Consider the following 23,806-nt stretch of genomic DNA (forward strand, 5'->3'; position numbering starts at 1 on the left):
TTACCTGTCAAAATCCTTCTGCAATCCAGTTGTTTAGATTTCTTTAAAAAATACCAAGTGTTTTAATCCTTATCTAATATACTTGTGAATAGTATTTGTTAGATATTTATTCTTATCAGTTGACATTATGAATACTTTATTTGCAAATCACTTTCACATGTATCAGTGCTTCCCAAAATTTTCCACCAAAGGATTCCTGGTGGTAAAAAGCAAATGAATTTTATGTGTCAGTTCTCTGGTGTGTCTTGTATGCTGGTGGTGTCAGGTATGGCCTCATAGCTGTGGGACAGCTGGTCACCTGCTCCTGAGTTACTGTGTCTATAGTTGTAGAGAAAAGTCTAGATGGTTACAGTAATAAGAATTAACTAAATAAATTTTAAAGAATTAACACTTAATATGATGCTTACCATGTGTCAGGTACTTTGTTAAACATTTTACACGCTTTTAACATTTATATCAACCCTAAGTGGTAAACATAGTTATGTTATGAGGTGTCTGGATTATTTGTAGATTTCAGTTAACTGATGTAATATCTGTGCTTCATTTACAGAAATAATCAAAAGCTATTTACTTGGTGTAATTTTAGCTAAATTATATGGCTAGATTTTCAAGTTCAATACTGACCCAACCTCACCTAACTGAATAAATGAAAAATAGGCAATTTGATGTTGTGGTTTTTTTGATGATGTGGTTCTTATATTAGGCTCACTGTATATACCAGGAGCTGGCTAGAAGTTCCACACCCCACCCTCTCCTTTCTCCTTCCCTGTTTTGTTAGGTGAAGACATTCAATGAAGCTTGCCTGATGGTAAGGAAACCAGCCCTAGAGCTTCTGCATTACCTGAAAAACACCAATTTTGCTCATCCAGCTGTACGATACGTTCTCTGTATCCTTTCCTGCTTGCCTGGGCCAGCTGAGTTAATGCTTTCCTCCCTCAAACGTGGGAAAAGAAGAAATGCTTTATTTGTTAACAGTCAAAGTGTTCCTTTTGGTAATGTTTTCTTTAACAAGTGCTTTAGATGGGGAGCAGGGAACAGGAAAAACCCTCAGTCTTTGCCATGTTACTCATTTCTGTGCAAAACAGGACTGGCTGATACTGCATATTCCTGATGGTAAGAACTTCCTAACCTTACCATGTCGGGGTTAGTCTGTTACTGTCGTAGTGTTGTGGCTTCAGTTTTCTGACAGGGTTCTGATGACTAAGGGAAAGGTCTTTGCTCCAGATGCAGATTGGTCTGAGCTAGTTCTGGAATCTTTTGATAATAAGAATGAAGTTTTAGCCCAGCAGTCCTCACTTTGATAGGTGCTGCCCAAGAGCATAAACTCCCACCGTAAAGGTCACCACAGACTTTATTGCCATCAGCCAACAATTTTGAGTACCCACAGAGCCTCTGATGTGTCTGCTTACCGGCATTCTAGGTTGTCAGCATGGATCTTAAAAACTTAAGCTCTCATATTTCAAATATATCGCTCCTTGTTTTGTTCAGTGTTATGTGCATCCACGTTTCCAAACTATCTTTAAAAACTGCCAGGAAGCTGAGGTGACCTTTAATCCATTTCGTACACCTTGGGTATTGGTTGTAATGATAATATTTAATCTAAGATGGGGGGAGGATATAGCTCAAGTAATAGAGCACATGCTTGACATGCATGAGGTCCCAGTTTCAATCCCGAGTACCTCCTCCAAATAGAAATAAATGAACAAACCCAATTACCACCCCTCATAAATATATATATAAATATATATATAAATATAAATTGTGTGTGTGTGTGTGTGTGTGTGTGTGTGTGTGTGTGTGTATATGTAAAACTAAGATGGACCAGACGAAAAAGTAAACCTCTGAAGGAAGAAGGGTTTCAGAAATATATATGGGAAACTAAAGTCATCTCCCATAACTTAAAGGCATAGAGTATTTTGAATTGAACACAGTTCTTGCCTAGTTTGTTTTCTTTTGCCTTTTTTTAGCTCATCTTTGGGTGAAAAACTGTCGCAATCTTCTGCAGTCCACCTACAACAAACAGCGCTTTGATCAACCTGTAGAGGCTTCAGTCTGGCTGAAGAATTTCAAAACTACAAATGAGCGTTTCTTGAGCCAGGTGACTAGATTCCCAGAAGTTTGGTGCAAGATAATCTTTAAGATTTTATCTCCTTTGTGTCCAGAGTACCAGTAGACTATGGAGAACGAATAATGTAGTTGGGATAACTATACCATTTTTTTTCATATATTTTATTAACAGTAAGTTCATACCCTAAAACTCATTTATCCATATGAAATAAAAAGGCAACAGTAAGCTGTTCCCATCTTGTGAGTAGCATAGTGAAGTCCAGATTGATTCACTGACTTTTCCAAGGTTACAGCGTAAAATTCTTTAAAGCACATTTTCAGCTACATAGTTTTCTCCAGATTAGGTCCTTTTCAGAACCAGAAATGTATTCTTAAAATTATCTTCTACTCTAGTGGTTCTTGGATACAATCTCTAAGCCAGGGGTTTTCAACTCTGGATTTAAATGAGCATCACTTACAAGCTTCTTAAAAATGCAGATGACAAGGCTGCTTCATCCTGGACTTTTTAGTCAGAATTCCTTTTTTTTTTTTTTTTTTTGAACTTCAGGCAGAAATGGGCTCGAAGGGATTCACTTTCCTGCTGAGGTCTCGTACAAGGCTTGAAAAATAGATTAAAACTGACTGCTAACAACCTTAGCGTCCTACCTTCTTAGCTAGAAATGGTTTCATCCTTAGGCTAAGTATCCTTTTTTGGTTTTTGTTTTTAGATAAAAGTTCAAGAGAAGTATGTCTGGAATAAGCGAGAAAGCACTGAGAAAGGCAGTCCTCTGGGAGAAGTAGTTGAACAGGTATTAAAATAAGACACCGAACGTGTACTACATTGTAACAGAGACAGCCTCCTGAGGTCTGCAAGCCACTGTCTCTTTCCCTACAGGGCATAATGCGAGTGAGGAATGCCACAGATGCAGTTGGGATTGTGCTCAAAGAGCTGAAGAGGCAAAGTTCTTTGGGTATTTTTCACCTCCTGGTGGCAGTGGATGGAGTCAATGCTCTCTGGGGAAAGACCACACTGAAAAGAGAGGATAAAAGTCCGGTGGGAAAACTGAGTTTCTCTGTTGTGGTTTCTCTGATTTCTGGTACCATCATATATGTAGGCTGGGACATATGTCTTCTTGCCTTGGAATATTTGAAGTAAGATATATAGTGAATGTAGTGTCGGAAGAAGAAGGTGATGCCACGTTCCATTGTCCACTGAATACCAAGGGACGGTATTTAGAAAAGAGCATGACAGGCAAAAGCTATGTTTTCTTTCTTCTAAGCAGAGAAGATCAGAAGCACCAAGGAAGGGCGTGGCTTGGGAGCAGTGGGTGTTTCCCCCTTGGTGATGGGTTTTAATCTCAGGAGCACTGCAGCTGGAGGGCTGGAGGCCACACAGCTTAGCCCAGAGGTGGTACTGTCAGCTACTATGGTTGTGTAGTAGTTGAGGACTTTTTTTAGTTGTCAATTCAGTTGTCTCAGGGGAGCATCCAGGCAAAGCAAGTAATGTTCTGTTCTCTTCCTCTGTCCCTCCTTCTCTTGCTTTCTCTCTCACATGTTGACCAACGTGCAGATTGCCCCGGAAGAACTAGCACTTATTTACAACCTGAGGAAGATGATGAAAAATGATTGGGTGAGTACATATGATGAGTAGCACATTTCAGAAAGAAGTGTATTTTCATTTTAAAGATATGGGACTGTTTCACTGCTAATACCAATTTCTAATTTTCTAGATAGAAAGTTCTCATATCTTACTTAATTCCCATAACTGTACCAAGTTTTAAATCTATATATTTGGTTTCTTATATTTCCACTTGACTGGAGTACACTTATTCAAAACCATTTTATTTAACTATTGGCATAATCTTACTTTACTGCAATTGTTCAAGGTGTTTTTCTATCTTCTTAGCAGCTTTGGAAAGGATTTTGATAAATTTAAGATCCTGTAGCAATTTACTGTCAGAGCCAAATCTAGAATTAATAACCATGTTAGTTGCCATTTAACTGTGCTAAACCACACTGCTGTACCACTGAAGACAAAAAAAAAAAATCTGCAGATGATTAAAATGCATTTTTCTGTCTTTTTCTAATCTGGCTTTTCTTCCTTTTTTTCAGCATGGAGGAGCCATCGTGTTGACATTGAGCCAGACTGGGTCTCTTTTTAAGCCCCGAAAAGCTTACCTGCCCCAGGAGTTGCTGGGAAAGGTCAAATCATTGGAAAATGTTTACCCTTAGATAGTTGTTCCATCTAAAGATATATATACATATTATTATTTTTTGGACACAGTTTCATTTTACTGTATTTGCTTTCTTCTCTTTTTTTTCCTAAGTTATTTGACAGTAACTTGAAATATGATGCCTCTTTATTTCTAAATAATGTATATTTCCTAAAATCAAAGCTATTCTAATAAATAACCATAGCACAATGATCAAAATCAGAAAATTAACATTGTATAATACTGTTAACCTAATCTGTAGAATTTATTCTGATTTTGCCAGTTATCCCAATATCCTTTACAAGAAAAGAAAGTTCTGGATAATGCATTGCATTCAATTGTCATGTCTCTTTAGCCTCCTTTAATCTGGGACAGTTCCTCAGTCTTTGTGTTTTATAACCTTAATATTTATATCTCTATTTTTAAAGAGTACATGCTGGTTATCTTATGGGATATTTATGGGGTTGTCGGATAGTTTTTCCTGATTACATGTGATGTTAGAAGTTATACTGTATCTTCTCAGTCTGTAGTATCAGGAAGCACATGAAACTTATTTCTCTTATTACTGGCAACATAAACTCTGAACACTTTAACTAAGTTATCTAGGTTCTGTCCACCTAGCTTCTCCTGAGTAGCTACTCTTTTCCTTTTGTAGTGTCTTGTGGAGCTCTACTTTGTGACTAGGTGAATATCCTTTTACGCCTCAAACTTCCCCTCACTAGTCTTAGTTTCCATTGGTGATTCTTCCCTAAATCAGTTACCATGATAATTGCAAAATGGATGTTTTCTAGCTCCATCATTTCTTCTAAATGTATTAATTGGCCTTCTCTTATATGTAAGAACTTTCCTTTCTCCCTTATGTATTTATTTACTTGTTTGTTTCAGCGTGGACATGTGAATTCTTATTTAATGGTTTCTAAACCTTTACTATCATTATTTATTTTGGTGTTTAAATTATTCCAGATTTGGCCAGTAGGAGCCCTGCTGGCTTCTCTGTCCTTTTAACATATCTCCCATCATTCCTCTCCCCCACCATCCCCTTCCTCCCCTGTCCTCATCATTTTTAGCACTTCTTTACTTTTGGCACAAGACTATGTTCCAGACTCATCTTGTACTTTCCATACCCCAGCCCTATAATCAGCCATTTCTTCAAGGAGCTTTGGTCTGTTTTGGAGGAAAATGTTATTTAGAAACCAAGACCAGAATGCTAGATACACTTATTGCTACTGGGGTGTGGGTGTCACTTCTAGGCCCTCCAGCAGAGTTAGTAAGTAGATATATGTACTATTCATAATATGCACACACACACATATATGTATATTATATGCGTATGTGTATACATATCCACATCCACACACATCTGTATCTGTTTCTCTATATTGAAAAAAATGAGTTCGATACTTCCAATTCAGGCTAGCGTCACAACATTCGTTATATCCGCCCCCCTTTCCATATTTGTAACCCTCATCTCCAACAATAAGAAATCTGCTCTCATTATTCACACTATATTTACTATTAGCTTAATCTTAGATTACAGTAAAAGTAGTTTCAGAATTGCTAACCCTTGACTCTAAAAAAGAAGCTGTGAACTAGAACTCAAAAAAAATTTTTTCTTACTTTTTTATTTAGAGCTCAGTATCTTTTAGGTTTTTTGTTTTTGTTTTTGTTTTTAACATTAAATGTTCACAAGAACTTTATTGTTAGAGAAGCAAAGTACAGCTGAAAAGATACTGGGAACCAGAATTGGACCTGTGGGTTTAAGCCAGCATTGTGACTTTAGGCAAGTCTCCGCCTCTCTGAATCTCAGGACACTGAGGATCAGAACAGTCTTCCTGTCCTGTCCACCACAGAGGATGACCCCAAGTCTTGAGAGACTCCACTGCTGGTAAAGCAGTTTGTGACCATCAACCATCATATCATCACACACGTCCTCCCCAGCTTCCTTCCTACAAGGAAGTCCTGATGGAGAGGCCAGAGGGTGATAAGATTTGTTGGGCGGAAGATGGTGGATCCAGGGGAAAGGCAGGCCAGAGTCCCAAATAAAGGATGAGAAGAGTGGAAAGTGCCATATTGGTGAAATAAAGGAAGGTGCGGGGAGGGAGGGAGACCTTGCCTCCCTGGTAATTTGGCTTAGGTTTGGCACTTCCCGGAAGACCTCAATGGCCTCACCTTGAGCTGACGATGTAGGAAGGCATCCTTTCTTTTAGAGTAGCTTTTGTCTTTAGACTAAGGGTCTTTAGTTCAGATACTCTGCTCAGCAGTTAGTTTGGGTTAGTTTCCCTCCTGCCTTCAGTGTTATGTTGGAAGTCTGAAACAGTTTGATTCATTTGTTTCAGTTTATATTCCATTTAGGGTCTTTTTCCCCATCCTTATTTGTTTTGTTTGTTCTATTTTTAAGTATATGAGTTATCAAAACTCTTGTTGACTATGAAGTCAGAAAGTGGCATCTCCCCTTCAAGCATTAGCTCTTTTTTAAACAATATTTGTGGCCACATTGAACAGTAGCCAGCCACTATCAGGGAGGGTAGCCAGACAGTGCAGAGTAGAATAGAACAAAAGCAAAGGCCTTACCCTCAACGTGTTTAAATAAAATTGATCTCTCCGCTGATTTGTCACTTAATGAATACTGTGTCTTTATGCTTCTTCTCCAGGAAGGATTTGATGCCCTGGATCCCTTTATTCCCATCCTGGTTTCCAAATATAACCCAAAGGAATTTGAAAGTTGTATTCAGTATTACTTGGAGAACAATTGGCTTCAACACGAGAACGGTCAGTTGCTTAATTTTTCCCTATCAGAGCTTTGTGCTCACAGAAGAATCCCACTGAATCAGAGCCTTGATTTCTTCTTCCCTCAGCAGCAGCCTGTAATTTGTTTTTCATCTTTTTTCCCTGTATCTTGACTTCTGGTTGATTAGATGGTACAGAAGGTGTGGGATTGGGGAGTGGTTAAAGTTTAACTTATGAAAGGCATTAAATTTCTCCCTAAATTCTCATCTTAGTCTAGAATAAGATGCTCATGCTAACAGGGGAGGCCAGACCAAGCCCAGCCACTGGCAGAATTTCCAGGTGCTTGGGTTGCTGCCACCCTCTCACTGCTGCATTTATCCATCACTCAACAAACTTGGATTGGGAGACTCCTATGCTAGGACACCCCCAGAATAATTGATACTGTGTGAGAGGCTACTCCACCAGACCAAATCCTTGCTGTACCTGTCCTGGTATATGTATATGAAAGCATTGCAGCTGCTCATTTTAGCCTTGCCCTTGGTTCTGGGTGTGGGTTGGGGGTTAAGGGTTGTAGAGGAAAAGGAAAGGCTGTTCTATCACCAGATAATAGAGAATTAGCTGCAATTGGAGTAGGTTATTAGGGGAGGAGTATAAAGCAGCTGCAACATGGTGGGTTGGGAACCACAGTAGTGAGCTTCCTAAGGGCATGGGAGGTTTGACAAAGTCCTAAAAGTCCAGAAGATATTCTTGGAACAGAGGGAGAGAGAGACGCTGGATTGGAGGAATAGAGACAAAAGGAAATTATGCATAGAAAAAAATAATATTGGGGGGGTAAAAGGGTCTAGAAGTGAGGTCTCTTGGGAGTGCTAATTACATCGGAATGTAACCCAGATAACACAGCCTCTGACTACAGAGTTTGCTGGGTAACAGTGTTGCAGGAGAAAACTGCCAATTACTTGTGTTCGACTCCATTTTAGCTCATACAGAAGAAGGGAAAAAGGAGCTGCTGTTCCTAAGTAATAGGAATCCCAGGCAGCTGGAGCAGCTCTGTGCCTACCTCTAAGCCGTGGTCACGACATGCGTGGAAGCCAATGGACTTTTCTTTTAATGGACCCACTCAGATGGCGGGACCCACTCTTCAGTAAACGAGAAGAGCAGCCAAGGAGTGGCTCATGGCAGCGACCAGGACTGCAGTCAGCTCCCAGCCTTCGCTGAAATGGGTTCCTTGGGAAGTGACTGTGATGGCAGTAAGATGTCCTCTTGTTCTTGAAACTAATACCAGTTTATTAGATATGATTTTCACATTTAAATAATCATGTATCATTTCTTTAAGAATTAAATTAAGTATCTTTTTTAAAATGTTGTGTTAGATTTATAAGATGGAAAGAGCCTTCAGATAGGCCAAATTTAATTTCTTTGGCATTCTGCTTGTTGGGGGTCTGAAGAGACTGAATTCTACAGAAATTTTCCAGACTTTATTCAGTTTAGGCGATTGAAATTCACAGCTTAACTTCTCCTTCCCAGACCATTCACTTCCTGTTTATACTTTCATCAGTGGTTCCTGAGAACCTTCCTGAAACTCCAGCTGAGTTTGGCACTTTATACAGGTTCCTGAAAAAGAATTAAGCACTAAACCCCTATAGCATACACTGTATGTAATAAATTAACTTATATTTAATCCATATAGAATGTACTGTGTACCATCTTTGTGAGACATGAGACAATAGTGACTCAAATCAATTTCAGCCGAGTTTCATTCTCTCCCCATACCCAGGTTATTGGTAGTAGAGAAGTTTGATCCCCAGACCTGCCACCTGTCAGCTATCTGTCTTAGCCTGACTTCAGATTTCACCTTATCTCTGTTTCACCTTATGTAATGGTAATAATAGTGCCAAACTTTCAGGAGTTTTGTGAGAATTAAATCATATAGTCACTTTCCATGTAAGTGCCTCACACATAGTAGGCACCCACTGAATGGTACGTGGCTGTACCATTTACAACTTGGATTTTATAATGCTTTATTTGAAAAATTACTATGCAGGAGAGAGTCTGTGAATGCATATCAACATCTTTCACTAGAGAGCCAGCTGCCCCTACCCTTAAACCACTGCCTCAAGGATTCCCTATCAAAATTAAAACCTCCTGAGCCAGTCCCCAGTTTAGCTAGACTGATGTTCTAGCATCAGACTCAAAGGTAACAGCCTTACGGAGATTGCTTAACCACTCCCACAACTGGAAAGCTTAAATCCACTTAACAAATCCCTTTTAATGTGGTTCTGCTCTGATTGAACCCCAACTGATACACTTCCCAATATGAACAGTCAAGCCTTTGGATCTGTCCTTTCAACAGCTCAAACTCACTTCCTCCTCTCTGTCTTTACTACCACTGCCTTCATAACCCTGTCACTTCTTGTTTGAATCACTATAATCATTTGGTTGTATGTTCTCTGCTCCCAACTACTCTTGGCTACTCCCTCCAGTACATCTTTCACAGAGCTGCCTCAGTGAGCTTTCCAAACACAGCATATCATGCAATTCCCTTAATATCGTCCAGTGGCTTCACTCCACCTTTATTCTCATTATTTTTGCCATGTATGGGTTACAAAGTTCATACCACACAAAAACATGGAAATTCAAGCTCCTTTCTTTCTCTCGCCCCCTTTTCTAGGGGCAACTTCTATTACCAAATTCTACACAAAAAATACATGCATTTTTTTTTAAACACAGAAGTGTATTCTTTTATACCTTGGTGTTTCCACATACCTTGGAAATTGTATGTATCAGGGGTTTTTCTTGTAAATTGAGTGCCCACTCTAAGGAATTTAAAAAGAAAAGGGATTAAGTAGCACACAGAACCTCCAAGAGAGAGTGTCACAATCCCAGCAGCCAAAGACAGCATCCTAACCACAGCGGGAAGAGGGAGCTGTGATGAAGTCGTCAGTGCTGTGAACACTGACACTGCCTGTGCTAATGACAATGCCATCTAGCCCCCAGAAGTTCCACCCCTGCTGCCTCCCAAATCAAGATGCCACTGCTCTTACCCTTACCAGAAGATGTCTACTGGCCAAGACCTGCATCTGATTGGCAGGCCTACATAGCTGCAAATGAGGCTGGGAAAGTGGCTTCCATCTTTGGAAGTCTAAACTCATAATTATGTTCATTCTCTTTCATGAATGTAGACTAGTAAGTTGTACGGCTATACCATCATTTATGTGTGAAGTCCTTACTGAAGAATTGCCTCATTACTTTGGCAGTTTGCTAAATATGGATTCTTAATTTTTCCCAAATACGCTATCATAATCTATCCAGTCCCCTTTTTGGCTTAAGACTCTTCTACTGCAGACCTAATCATCATGCCCCAATTTCTAGTGTCTCCATGCTAAGCCTGCTGCAGAGCTGGTCTCTTGAGGCTTTTCTTCATCACTCAACTGGATTAAATCAGAATGAAAAGTAAGAAGCAAAACTCTTCATTTTCAGATGACATATTCCAGTATACAGAAAACCTTAAGAAACTTAAAATAATCTACTAGAACTAAAAACAAGTTTAGCAAGTTCACAATACTGCAAGATTCACATACAAAAACCAAGTTTCTCTATACTAGCAATGAAAAATCCAAAAATGAAATTTAGTTAAGAAAGTAATTCTATCTTAAAAATAGTAGGAAAATAAAGTACTTAGCAACCTGAACAAAAGAAATGCAAGATGTACAACAAAAACTGTAAAACAATACTGGGGGAAATTTTAAAAGGTCTAAATTAATGGGAAGACATTCCACAGTCTTCGATTACAAGGCTCAATACTGTTAAGATGTTAAATTTCCCCAAATTGATTCGTAAGTTTAATGCAATCGATATTAAAATTTCAGCAGGCCTTTTTTTTTCTAAAAAGTTGATAACAGGCACTAAAGTCTATGTGGAAGTAAAACCAAAGTGATTTTTTAAATATGAAGATTGGGAGGACTTTTCTCATTTTCAAAATACATTATAAAGCTACAGTAATTAAGACGGAGTGGTACTAGCCTAAGGATACCCATTAGGTCAATGTAACAAAATTGAGGGTCCAGAAATAAACACTTAAATTTCTGGTCAGTTGATTTTCAAAAAAGACATTAAGGTGTTTTAATGGGAAAAAAAATAAATTTCAACTTGTGCTGGGATAATTGGATATGTACATGCAAAAAGATGAATTTTGACCCTTACCTCACATCAGACATCCAAAATGGATTATAGACCTAAGTGTAAGAAGTATAAAACATTTAAAAGAAAATATAAGAGGAAATCTTAATGACCATAAATTAGGCAACGATTTCTTATATATGACACCAAAGATATGATCCATACTACAGAAATTTGATAAATTGGACTTTACCAAAATCAAAAATGTTTACTCTTCAAAAGATGCCATTAAGAAAATGAAAAAGACAAGCCACAGACTGATAGAAAATACCTGTAAATCCTATCTATGATTAAGGACTTCTTTCCACAATATATAGAGAATAAGTCCTCACTAATAAAAAGATAAACACCACAAAAAAATTGGTAAACACCTTGAATAGACATTTCTCTAAAGAAGACATATAAATGGCTGACAACATAATGAAAAGAGGTTCGACAGCAACAGTGATGAGGAACAAATCAAAACCATAATAATAGAGCACTCCACACCCACTACAATGACTGCTACAAATCAAAAAGACAGCAATAACAAGTGTTGCCTCCACAAAATACGTGAGAAGATTCCACAACTCTCACCTGGAGTTCCGGGACAGACAGCACAGATTCCTCAGAAGCTGATGATACCTCATCTTCCTCATCTTGCGTAAGGTCGTCAAAGTCCTCTTCTTCCTCTTCCTCTGGCCCATCCTTCTCTCCTCCAGTTTCTGGCCCAGCCGGGGTCCCCACTGACTGACCATCAGCGCTAGACAAGTCTTCGGGCTTCCCTGGGGGGCAGCTAAGCGCCATGTCAGGGTCAGCACAGGATGAAGCATTCTTTGGGGACCCTTTGCTCATTTCTCCCGAGTTTCCTCCATCAGCAGGCTCTTGAGAAGCTGAAGGGGCTTTAGCTGGTTGACTCCTCTCTTCCTCCTGCTGCAGGGCCGTCTGTATCTTCACCTCTCTAGCACCGCCTGACTCCTCACGTGGAAAGCCAGTGCCCAATTCCACACAAGGTTCCTCTTTGATTTCCTGCTTGGGGAATCCACCAGAGATTTCCTCCCAAGACTCTTCAGGTTCCATCTTGACAATTACCTCTAAATCCCCAGGGGAAGAGTTTAGAGAGTCTTGGATGCCCTGAGGCAGTGGTTCCATAGCCTGCCTCCCCTCCTCTGTTTTCACTATAGTCCAGCCATAGGAACTGCTGTCCGACAATTCTTCCTGGCACGCTCTGTCGGCCGGTGGAGGCCCTGGGCTGGGCTCCTCTTTGGGGAAGACAGCAGCACAGAGGGGAGAGAGTTCCTGAGGTTCTAATTTGGGTTCTAGGCCTTGAAAGACATTTTTCTCCTCAGCCAAAGGACAACTGATGTCCACATTCACTTGGGCTTTCTCTTCAGGGGTGGATGATACAGGAAGATTCACAGAGTTGCCAGAAACAATTAAGGGTGGGATAGAGGAGGCCACAAGAGGCTGGTTCAACGGACAGGGGAAGGAAGTGGGGTTAACTAAGAGGGTGGTGATGGGGATGGTCTGAGGACTCTGGGCCACAGCAGCATTCACAGGCTGGATCATGTTGCAGCCACTGCCAAGGCTCACAACCTTCACAGTGGTGGCAGGGACAGTGAAGATGACAGGTGCAGGGTGGAGGAGGGGAGCAGGCTTCAGACAGAGAGAGGTCTTGGCCCCCTTTCTCTTTGAGCCCCTCCGTTTCACACAGGGCTTTCGAAACTTAGAAGGACCAAGTGAGGGCAGCATTACCTTGGGCACAGGGGCAGAGGGGACCAGGGTCTGGGGCTCAATCAGAGGGAAGCTGGTCTTGGTATCAGGGGGTGTAGCAGGCAGTGCTGCTGGAGTCTCAAAACTGTCGCCCCCAGCGACCCCCGGCGGAGGGCCACCTGGCACTTTCTGTAAGACAGTGGCTGGCTGGATCATGCGAGGAATCCGGACCACCATTTTGCTCGGAGGGGCTTCTGACTGAGTTGACCTAGCCGGTGTCTTCCCAGAGCCAGAGCTAGATTGGAGAGAGGGGCTGGGTCTGATAAGGAGGGGCTTCAGGGCTGATGACCGCTTCTGGATGACCGCTTTTTCCTTCCTGGAAAAACGATTGGCAACTGGCTCCAGTTTCAGGACTACACCCTTAGGCAGCAGCAGTGGGTACCGAGTTTCACTCCCCAGTTCTGAGCTGCCTTTTCTAAGACCTGGGTCTGAGCTGATCTTCGTGGTTCTGATCACATTTCCTACCTCTCTGGCACCATCAGCTATGAGCCGCAGCTCCTCTTGGATGGATGGCAGACTGGCCTATTGGGAACAAGAACACTCTGATGCAGCACGTGCCAGAACTTGGTAAAAAATCATAGGGCTTTCGAGATGCAAAGGACCTTTTCAGGACAATCTCTAGACATCACTTCAAGAAGGATTTTTCTGCACAAGATCAAATGTCTACAAAGACTGCATTCCAACTGTATACTCTAGAAGCTCTTCCCTGAATCTCCTTTAGGAAACTATCATTTTAACCTTCATTTTTAAAAGGTTATAGAATCACCTGGGGGAAGAGTGGAGAAGGAGTAGAGGAAGGGTGACTGAAGATTTCTCAAGGCCTAGTTCTACAACCAAAGCATCAGAGGTGCAAAGTAGCCTTTGATGTTTCTGGTGACCTTCTGCTTCTGACACACTTTGAGGAGGAAGACTGTACCTTTAACCAGAATGGAAGCCGGTGTTCTTCCCTTTCCACAGGTGGCTTCCACTGATGTGGCTGGATCTCTTCACAGCACTTCATTAACACGGGCAGCTGTTTGGTCTTCTTATAAAACTGAGCATGAAGAAATAAAGCATGAGTTACATTCATTCCAGAAACAATGCCCTCTGTCCGGCTCGGGGGCGAGGTAGGCAGTGGTTTAACACACACACACACACACATTCATCCATAAAACAGATACATGAACAGCATGTGCTGAATGCTTCTGCATTTCAAATTAACTACTACCTAATTAATGAAGATTTTACAATTGCTCAGTATCTTCTGACGCTCTCCATTCTGGTCAGCAGGAAGGGAAAAATTTTAAGTCACAGAGAAAACAATGCAAATGGTCATTTAAAATTTCCTCCTGCTCAACAGATGCAATGAAAGTGATTAACCTTCATCCTGGCCACATGGAAACTTCCTTTTAAGCAAATAATGGCGTGAAGGACATTAAAAGGGAAGGGAAAGAAGAACAGAGAGACTGAGGCAGTTCAGTTTTAAGAGTAAACAAAGGGAAACTGAACTTACACTGACAGTATGCACCCAATCATTCAACATTTGTTGAGTGTCTTCTGCTTCCCAGGCACCATGCTACAAGCTGAACATACAAGTAAAGAAGCAATTCCTGCTCTCAAAGACCATACAGACTAATGGGAGAGACAACCAAGTAGACCAATAATAGCATTTTGTATCAAAAAGTATAAAGACGTGCACAAGAAAGTGACACACAACTCACAGCTGAACAATAAAGATTTCTCTGGAGCAGGCGCAACTATAGATGAATCTTAACGGACACTCTGCTATATGAGGCAGAATATACTTCATGTTCATTATCATGGACATGTTTAATGAAGCACAAAGAGATGGTCTGGCCACAACAACTAAGGAATGAGGAGAGACTTCAGGAGACAAGTCAGAGGCAGGCAGGACAGGCCATCTGTGCCATGCCAAGCAGTCTGAACCCTACGCTGAAGGATTACATGCAGGTGGCTATGGCAGCAACTCGCAGGACAGAATAAACGGGAGCCAGAATTAGACACCACTTAGAAAACCACTGCATTAATCCAGGTGTGACGGAGGCCTGAACTAGCCAGTGGGCACCCCAGCAGGAGACAGAAAACTGAGAACTTGGTGACAGACAATGGTGGTGATCAAGGAGGAGGAGTCGAGGAAACTCCTCAGTTAACGGGCTGAGAAAACAGCTAGGCAGTAACATCATTCCCAAAGAACAGATCAAAGAAGGGAGAGTGGGGGGAGGGGAGCGGCGGCAGCAACTGGAAGGTGCAGAAGGAGACCCAAGTTCAGTGTGAGGAGTCAGTGAGGCAACCGAGGTGAGACTTCCTTTAAACAGGTGGTGACACTAAGCTGGAGCTCAGGAGAGAAATCTAGACCAAAGATACAGATTTGAAAATCACAGAGACAGATAATCGCAAAAATCATGAAACTGGGCAAGACCACACACAGAATTTATCACGGAACACTGACGCTGAGGGGAGAGCGGGGCAGGAGTGCATGAAGGAGCAGCTTGAGGTAAGAGTCCTGGTATCACAGGACATCAGGGGACAGGAGTTTGAAGAAGGAATGAGTAAACTACGGTTTTAACTGCAAAGTTAAATAGGATAAGAGCAGAAAAGAATCCACTCAGTGGCCAATTAGGAAATAATCTGAGATCTTTGTGGGGAGAACATCCACACTTCGACAGGTTCAACACTTAAGGGCTGACTTACTGTGAAAACAGGCAGCTTAAACGCATCCATTTGGCTTTGTCCCCTCTTAAAACCCCGTGAAAACAAACAAACAAAAAAGGAATTTTTTAAAAGGTAAAAGCCTACAAAGAGAGAGAAAATGAGAGAAAAGATAAAAGCAACACAAATTTCAAAGCTAAAAAGACATGTTGCCATAAAATTGTAAAACACTGGAGAAAAGGAAAAATCCTACTTGTTGCCAGAGGGACACAAAAAAAAGAGATATCACACAAAGGTCCAAGAGACCAAAGGGCACCAAATTCCTAAACAGCCAGCACTAGAAACTACAAGAAAATGGAGCAAGGCCCTTAAAATTTTCTAATAAAGTGATTTTCAACCTAGTGTTTAAACCCACAGAAGTGGGAGATCCAAATACAGACATATTTCAAACTTCTGATTCTGAATAATTAGAGATTCACAGCAAGTTGCAAAAATAGTACAGATCGGTCTTATGTGTCCTTCACCCAGTTTCCCCCAGTGGTAAGATCTTAAGTCGCCTAGTAACAACACTTACACACACAAACCAGGCATCCAGTCAACTAGGAAACTGACTCTGGTCATGTCATGTTATGACAGACCCTGAATACAGTTTAACTCTAAAAATGTGTTTCTCAAGCGCTCTTCCTCAGAATGCTACTAGGATGTGCTCCACTAAAACAAGGAAGTAAAGCAAACAGACATAGGGTTCAGAATTAAGAGGATCCAACACAAGTAAGAGGCAAAATGAGTCCCCAGGATGATGGGGCAGAAAAAGCCCAAGAAGACATCAGGGCCACAAGCCTAGAGAGCAACCTGGGTAGAGCAGAACAGCCTCACAGGGCTCTGGGAAGCATTTCTTCAGGAGGATGAAGAAGACAGCAAAACACCTAAAATATCTGAACACACTGAAAACAGATTTAGAAAACTGAAGTCGACTTTAATGTTGAACGGGTACAAATACATAATAAGATCAAGTCCCACCAACCCTCCAAAAATGCAATTTTAACTCCACGAGAAAATATTCAGCAAGAAAAGCAAAGTAATCATGATACACTACACAGCTCAGCTGTGGGAGCATTTACATAGTATTCATCATGGAAACTCCAAATACAATCCAGCCAAAATTGTGATATAATTAGAGTGAGAAAATTGGAGGACAGAAGATGTGCATACTTGTGGTGAGACTATGGGAGTGCAGAGAGAACTAAGTCTCCACCCTCAATGGTTTACATTTAATACATAAACCCTAAATCCATAACATCAAATAACAATTGTAAGAATGCTATCTGGATGTGAAGTTCAATATGCCATCCCCTCAAAAACCTTGGTTAGCAGGAAGTAGGGAGGAAAATACTGTTTTTCATGACAAGCCTCAAAGAACCATCTGACTCTTTAAACTGTTTCAACTATTTGCCTCTTTAAAGTGTACACTTTTATGACTTTGACATAAATATTTAAATAAAAAGAGTTAAGGAGAAGGATAAAGTGGCTTCTGCATGTCCTTTGAAGAAGGTTAGAGTGAAAAAAGAAAGAGTGAATGGCTAGAGGGAAACAGGTTTGAGAAATATTAAAAAATATGAACCATTGTATATTTAGGGGCAATATCCATAACTGAGGAAGAAGACGACACTTCACAGGAAAAGAATGGATCACTGTCCCTGAAAGGCAAGAGGGTGATTAATCCACTGTGCAGGTGGGAGAAATTAGCCTCAGCTAAAAGCCTATTCATTGTGACCAAGAAGAAGAAAACCGAATGGCTGCACCTCGCCGAGGTACCCAGGGGCGCATGCAGGAAGCACTTACTTTAATGATGTTGTCAGGAGCTCTTTTCGTGTTGAGGTTCTTGATTCTCGTTGTCAGTTGGTGTGCAGTCTTGCAAGTGAGAAGGTACTTGCTGATGAGAGGCTTAGGAAACTCAGTCCCTTCGAAGTGCTTTAGCCCTAAAGCTAACAAACTGAGAAAGGAGCAATGACACTCAGTCACAGTCCACAGTCCACCCTGCTGAGAAGCCTCCCAGACGAACTCCATCCACATCCCATAATGCACTTTTTCTGCGTCTAATTCTTGTACAACTTAATGGCAAGTCAACAGAAAATTTCAGGTATTTAATGAGCGCTACTAAGTACTGTACGAGTAAGACTCCATGGGGAGTGCACAATCAGGTGGGAAGAGGAAACGCTAAGCATAAATCCCTCACAAGTATCGGGACATGATGCGCTTTATACTCATAATATAAGTGAAGTTTGAAAGGAAGGAGAATAATTCTAGTAAACAAATAAAAAATGAATAACGGGCACCACATCAGGCACATTAAATCGGCACCAACACTACCTCCCAACAAAACATTCAATCACCGTTACGCGTGTATGTGTGCTCATGGCGGTGCGGCCGTGCATATCAAGAGCTATAAAAGTGGTCACGACCTTTATCCAATAATCTCACTCTTGAGAATTTACCCAAAGGGATAAACTCAAAAGATTTTTAAAGGCTCTACACACGAAGATCGTGGGGAAGCCTCATTTACAGCTAAAACAACCGGGGGTGGGGGAGTGGCAAATTAAAAGACTATCTCAGGGCCATTAGTATTTAAATATTAATCATAGGGCTTTAAAAGACAATATACGGAAACAAACAAACAAAAGGACAAAATTAAAGCACAGAACACAGGAAAACAATTTCAAGAAGACGTTAGGTTAGAAAAAGCAAATCCAAAGTACACTTAAGTTGCCCATAATTACGTAAGACGCACAAAAAAGAAAAAATCATTCATCTTGGGGTGATTTAGGATAATGGATCAAAAAATTGCTTTCTTTTGAAATATTTCCTCTAACATTATTATGAAGTTAGTTTTTACAATAAATGAAAGAAACCATTTAAAATGTTTCAAAAATGCGCATGTCATTCCCTCAAAGAGCAGGGTTTGGCACTGCTGCAACAGGCACACACAGAGATCTGTGCCCATCTACACTGCTTTCCTTCTGGTCCTGTGCACCCAGTCTTTATTATACATGCCTTATTACCCCTAAGCTCCTCAAAAAAAAGAACTCGGTCTTCTCCTTGGGATATTTCGTGCTTTTGTTCCCTTACTATAAATCCTTACTTGTCCTCAGCCTTGGTGAAGAAACTCTTATCCTGGGGATTCTTTGCCTTCAGAGAACACACTGGAAGTAGCTCTGGATACATGAAAACCTTGCTTGTGGCTAGGGTCCAAGCTACTTGCTTTGGCAAACAGGGAAATTCATAGGCTGTAAGGAAAAAAATCTGTGATAAATGACATTCTGTAACAAAAGAGGGCTTCACAAAAGCTCTGAATCTGTTTTTGCATTTAGATAGAGCTGCCCCTACCTAACTCGGTGCCCTCCCACCCAAAGTTTCCATAGTCTTTCTCAGTCTAACATACACCTTCTGAAAGAAGTCCCATTCACTGTTATTAAAAGTTCATTCTCTTATTCTTTCCTAGGTGGAACACTTAACACACTAAGTAATATAATTGCTTACAAAGCACCTTGTAATACCTGGCACACAGTGTATGCTCAACAAATTTTTACCTCTTTCCCCCTTTAAATCCTTGAAAGTTAAGTGACCTTCAGCGATTCTTTCTTCCAGGATAAGATTCCAACTTCTTTAATCTACCTCACAAACCTGGTACTCCAAATTTTATTTGATTTGGCTCTTACTTAACTTTCATTAAGTTCTCCTACATTCCTCCTGAGGTTCTCATCAAAAAGCCATAAAAAGAATGAGACAATTCAGTCTCATTCATTTCTGTCTTGCTGTCTAAGCCTCTCAATTCCAGGCACTTCTGCTTTTCCAGAGTTAAGCACTATAATATCCATTATGTGTGCTTCCATAAGTGTTACCTTTATATACCCAGAAGAAAAACACAGGGTGCTCTATGTGTAAGTTATTACTATAAGTTCAGTGTTAAGTTTTCATTACCAACATATAACTAATAAAGTAGTTGGAGATCAGTGTCCATGACTTAATGCACCAAAATCCAACTATATTCAATTTAATTGGAAGAGTCAGGAATTTAAAATCAAGTCCAAAGACAAACCCAAATCCAGAGCAAACCACAACTAATTTGCTGAACCATGAAACAAATCAGAAGCAAATACCTGGTTTAAAAAAACAGCAGATATTTTCTCAAAAAATACTAAACCAATGCAAGGTAAAAACCAAAGCTGCATAAACATTTCTTTAAAATACTGAACGCGGCAAATGTACATCATCTCTAATTTGTTCCTACCTCCCAAATCAACATGTCACTCAAAATGGAGATGTCACTACAATCATTACAGGAAATAAAATGATCCTAATAAAGAAGAGAGTAAAAGCCTAAACACAACCTGACTTTACCACCTGACTTCCATCTTTATCAGTCTGTCTTGACCTGACGCCTAATGCTTACCCTCACATCTAAGTCCAAACCTTAGCACCGAGTGCCACCTCTCTACCCTCCACAGCCGTGTCCTGTCCACTGCCTCCATCCCTTACTTAAGTCCTAGTATTATCATCTAATTCTAGAACTTGGATAATGAGCACAGAGGGAGGATACAAGACAGAAGGAAGAAATTACAAATATCCTATCTCCTCCAACCTCAGGAAACTATCCCTAAGAAATTACCTACGGGCTAAGACTCCCACTTCTCCTTGTAAGTTAAAACTTCAAGCGGACACATCTGCCCCCTACCGGTCTTCTTGACAGTTTTACGAGGACTCCAGTCAACGCTGACATGTGTGTTGAAGTCTTCAATGAGCTGCATAGCTCCCATCAGGTTACAGGGTTGGAACAAGGTCTGAAACTTGGGGTTGAAATGATGATGAACGGCGATGGAGTTTTGAGCAAAGGTTCCCAGCTCTTTCTGGGAAAACAGGACACAAAGGAAATCTAAGTTTCAGACAATTAATACCAGCAGCCCTTAGCCTCTGAGTGAAAAACTGTCCTTCCTATAACAGGATAGAAACAAGTAAAATTCATCATAAAGTCTTTCACAATTAACATTATTCTATTAAGACCGCTCTTTTGCTAAGTCCTTAGAAATTCGGGGATTTGTGAAGCACTAATTTGTTCTTGTTTTATTCTCAGTCTGAGTGTTCCTCAGCCTTTTGGACATACGACGTAGGCCCCCAACTAGAATTAAGGTTCTCAAGAATGAGAGCCATTACTTAAAATAGAAAAATAAAAGAGAGAAAAGAAATTGTTTTGGGTTTCTCTGAATAACACCTAGAACAAAGTACTTCTCATGATCCTCTGAACAATCTGAGACGGAGATACACCATGCTGACTATCCAAGGACGCTTAGACTACTAGCCAACATACTCCTCAAACTCCAAAAAGACTTACCCAAGAGGCAAAGAATATCATCTTTACGAGCCCTGAAGTTCAGGGGCAGTTTTTATAGAATTTAAAATTTTGAAATTAAAAGACCTCCCTCCAAAAGATTTCAAAATGTCATGAGCGATATTAATTTTATACATAAAACACTGATAGGATCCTTATAAACATTTAATAAATTCAATAAAAAGAACAGAAGTACTAAAAAACCTAAGATGGGTAGCTCTAAAGGTGAGGAAGAGAACTCAACAAAAAAATAAGAGGGATTGTCTAAAGAAAACTGAATACACTCTCCATCCTTTCATGGGAATCAGTGGCTCACGTTCACTCAGCAAACGCAGGAGCCATACAAACAGCTACCAAAACATGCAGGAAAGAAGAATAAATGTAGCTTATGATGGGGAAGAGCTGTGAGAATGACTTCCAAACTAACTGCATACTCAATTCCTTAGAGTTAGGGATATTTGAAACCTTACAAGAAGTATCTTGGTGGTACTGGCCTCCGAACTGAGACTGGGGTTGGAGGTGGCGAGAAGGTGAATTTGCGTCAAGAGTTGAACATGCTGGAGAGGGAAAGAAAATAATACAGTGATGTGTTATGATGTTGTCATTTCAGGAACTCAGAAGACCATACTAAGATGTAAGCACTTTTATCATATATGTTTTGCTTTCTAGAGAGACTATGAGAACAACACAGTATCTTGGTATGAAGTTTTTTCTCAGATATGTTCCCCTTGAGCAAAATAACAGAACCAGAGGAAGTTTAACCTCAAGCCAGAGGGACTTAGATTAGAAAGAAGAAAAAACTACTCTGGCAGTAAGGCTGTTAAATTTAGAAGGGATTGCTAAAGATTCTTTGAAATCTGTAATTCTGAATACTTTCAGGGTGCTTGCATGCACTCTTACGTGAGCCATAAGGACACGAACATGATAACCTTTCAAGATCCTAACGGATGATGTGAAGATCCTGTGGTCTGTGGTTTCCATGGTTATTAAGACACCTATTTCTGACTTTTGTAAACCTGCTAATTTTTGGCTTCAGAGTCAAGCCAATGGATGATCCAGCATTAACATTACAGAGAAGAGTCTCACCTGTTGCATCTGCTGCTGGAGTCTCCTCCTCTGTGCTGGGTCTAGAATCAGAGTCTGATGAACTTTCTCACTCTGGGGCTTAACCCTGTCTACTACCTCCTGCTGCTGTTTGGCTGAAGATTTCTTCATCTTCGGCTGTTCAAGTAGCTCCTTCACTGTGCGATGCTGCTCATTTAGCAAGTTGGCCAGTGGTTCCTCAAACCTACCCTCAAAAGGAGATGACTGAATGTGAGTATTTCCCTAGGTCCACAACACATCCAATTCCTTCTAATGGTGGACTAAGAGAGTATGAATGACTTCCATCTACTCACTTGCCTAAATATGAACACGTTATCATAACCCCAAATCCATTCTTGCTCATGAATTCATTTTCCCACTGGAACCATTCTCAACCCATCAGTCAAACTAGAGGCACAGACTCATCTTTGATTCTCTGTTTTGCTCTTCCCCACATGTGACCTGGCACCAAGATCTGACCACGCTTCTAGAGGAGCAGCTCTGGAACCTTCCACTTCTCTCCTCCGCCACCGCCATTGCTCTAGTAGAGCTCCCTGTTATCGTTCACCTAGATTTAACCCCAGCTGCTTTTCTGGGCTTCAGAGATTTCCATCCTCCCAATTCCGCTTGTTCAGGAGACGGCTAATCTCTAGATTTCACTTTAGCCAATAGACAAACTCCTAGCCTATACAAATCTTCTCCCAAAGTTGTTAGCATAGATTCAAATAAGATGATTCTGAATTGTCCCCTTCTAAAATCATTCTGTAAGTAATATAGAAATGAAGGGGAAAATAAACATCTAGGAGTAGGGAAATGTCTGAATAACAGAGCAGTCAAGGAGCTACTGGGAACCCACCATTTCTGCATCACATTGATATCCACTTGTTCTTTTTCTAATTTTTTTTTAATTGAAGTACCATCAGTTACAATGTGTCAATTTCTGGTGTACAGCACAATGTCCCAGTCGTGCATATACATACATATATTTGTTTTCATATTCTTTTTTTTTTATTAAAGGTTATTAGAAGATATTGAACATAGTTCCTGTGCTATACAGCAGAAACTGTTTTTTAAATCTATTTTTATATATAGTGGCTAACATTTGTAAATCTCAAAGTGGGACTTCTTCTTAATGGTGATACAGAATCTTCTCAAAGCACAGCATCTGCTCTCTCATTTACCTATTACTCCCATCCCAGCCTAGCTCCTCCCATTCTCCAACTCTTATCCATTCGGCTGCCCTGCCTTCCTTTTGTAAAAAGTCAAAGACCAAACAAACAAACAAACAAAGTCAAAGACCTTCTAGCATGAAGTAAGAAGGGGATGTACTAAAACACATCATAGCTTATGATAAATGGTGATAAGAAGGCTCAAGTATTACCCTACTATGCACGTACTGGGAAGAATTTAACCATATTGTGCAAAAGGCATAGGCAAAAGAATACGTACTCCGATTTACTTACATAATGTGATATACAGACATACAAAGCCAGTCCACTGGGTTAGAAGTCAGGAAGGCTGTCACTTTGGAGCGGTAAGGAGGGAACGCAGGTTAGGCTTTAGGGGAACTTCTACTTTTTTATTTTTTGCCTGAGGCACTATTAGCTGGTAGAAGTATCCCATGCGAGAAAAGACAAAAGCTGCAAGAGTCGTAAGGAGTAGGTAGGAGAATCTTAAGTGAGCCGCGCCAGATACCTCACGAAGCAAACAACGCCAAGAGCGCTTCCGCATTATGCATAGACTCCGGCGCCTACAACTTCCGGCCTGCGTCAAGGGG

The 23,806-nt window shown here is 40.6% G+C and overlaps 2 protein-coding genes across 5 annotated transcripts in view; one reads left to right on the plus strand and one right to left on the minus strand.

Moving 5' to 3' along the window:
- Positions 1 to 8,345, plus strand: part of DAP3 (death associated protein 3) — a 27,192-nt gene extending 18,847 nt beyond the window's left edge. For all 3 annotated transcript variants that reach the window (XM_064477830.1, XM_031436120.2, XM_031436119.2), the window contains 9 exons: positions 779 to 887; positions 1,021 to 1,113; positions 1,968 to 2,098; positions 2,775 to 2,855; positions 2,942 to 3,100; positions 3,617 to 3,676; positions 4,159 to 4,248; positions 6,911 to 7,028; positions 7,964 to 8,345. In XM_064477830.1, coding sequence (XP_064333900.1) covers positions 779 to 887; positions 1,021 to 1,113; positions 1,968 to 2,098; positions 2,775 to 2,855; positions 2,942 to 3,100; positions 3,617 to 3,676; positions 4,159 to 4,248; positions 6,911 to 7,028; positions 7,964 to 8,049 — 927 coding nt within the window. In that variant the 3' untranslated portion in view covers positions 8,050 to 8,345. The remainder of the gene's footprint in view (positions 1 to 778; positions 888 to 1,020; positions 1,114 to 1,967; positions 2,099 to 2,774; positions 2,856 to 2,941; positions 3,101 to 3,616; positions 3,677 to 4,158; positions 4,249 to 6,910; positions 7,029 to 7,963) is intronic.
- Positions 1,576 to 23,765, minus strand: YY1AP1 (YY1 associated protein 1). 2 transcript variants are annotated; one of them, XM_064477827.1, is made up of 10 exons: positions 23,493 to 23,765; positions 22,033 to 22,234; positions 21,417 to 21,503; positions 20,296 to 20,467; positions 18,703 to 18,847; positions 17,406 to 17,556; positions 13,831 to 13,947; positions 11,739 to 13,436; positions 9,750 to 9,799; positions 1,576 to 3,649 (listed from the first exon to the last, which is right to left on the minus strand). In XM_064477827.1, the coding sequence occupies exons 1-9, from the start codon at positions 23,510 to 23,512 to the stop codon at positions 9,767 to 9,769; spliced, it is 2,625 nt and encodes an 874-aa protein (XP_064333897.1). In that variant the 5' UTR covers positions 23,513 to 23,765; the 3' UTR covers positions 1,576 to 3,649; positions 9,750 to 9,766. The 2 variants fall into 2 exon arrangements, with proteins under 2 accessions (XP_064333897.1, XP_064333898.1); XM_064477828.1 differs by lacking the exon at positions 9,750 to 9,799.
- Between the last annotated feature and the right edge of the window lie 41 nt (positions 23,766 to 23,806).

This window comes from Camelus dromedarius, chromosome 23 (assembly GCF_036321535.1).
Source record: "Camelus dromedarius isolate mCamDro1 chromosome 23, mCamDro1.pat, whole genome shotgun sequence".
Lineage (NCBI taxonomy): Eukaryota > Metazoa > Chordata > Mammalia > Artiodactyla > Camelidae > Camelus > Camelus dromedarius.

Coding starts and splice junctions, on each gene's coding strand:
- YY1AP1 (XM_064477827.1), bottom strand. CDS start 23,512: ATGTCTGTATATCACATTAT. Junction 21,504..22,032: donor TCCAGCAGCAGATGCAACAG/GTGAGACTCTTC, acceptor TTCCCTCTCCAG/CATGTTCAACTCTTGACGCA. Junction 17,557..18,702: donor TTCACCAAGGCTGAGGACAA/GTAAGGATTTAT, acceptor CTCCTTTCTCAG/TTTGTTAGCTTTAGGGCTAA.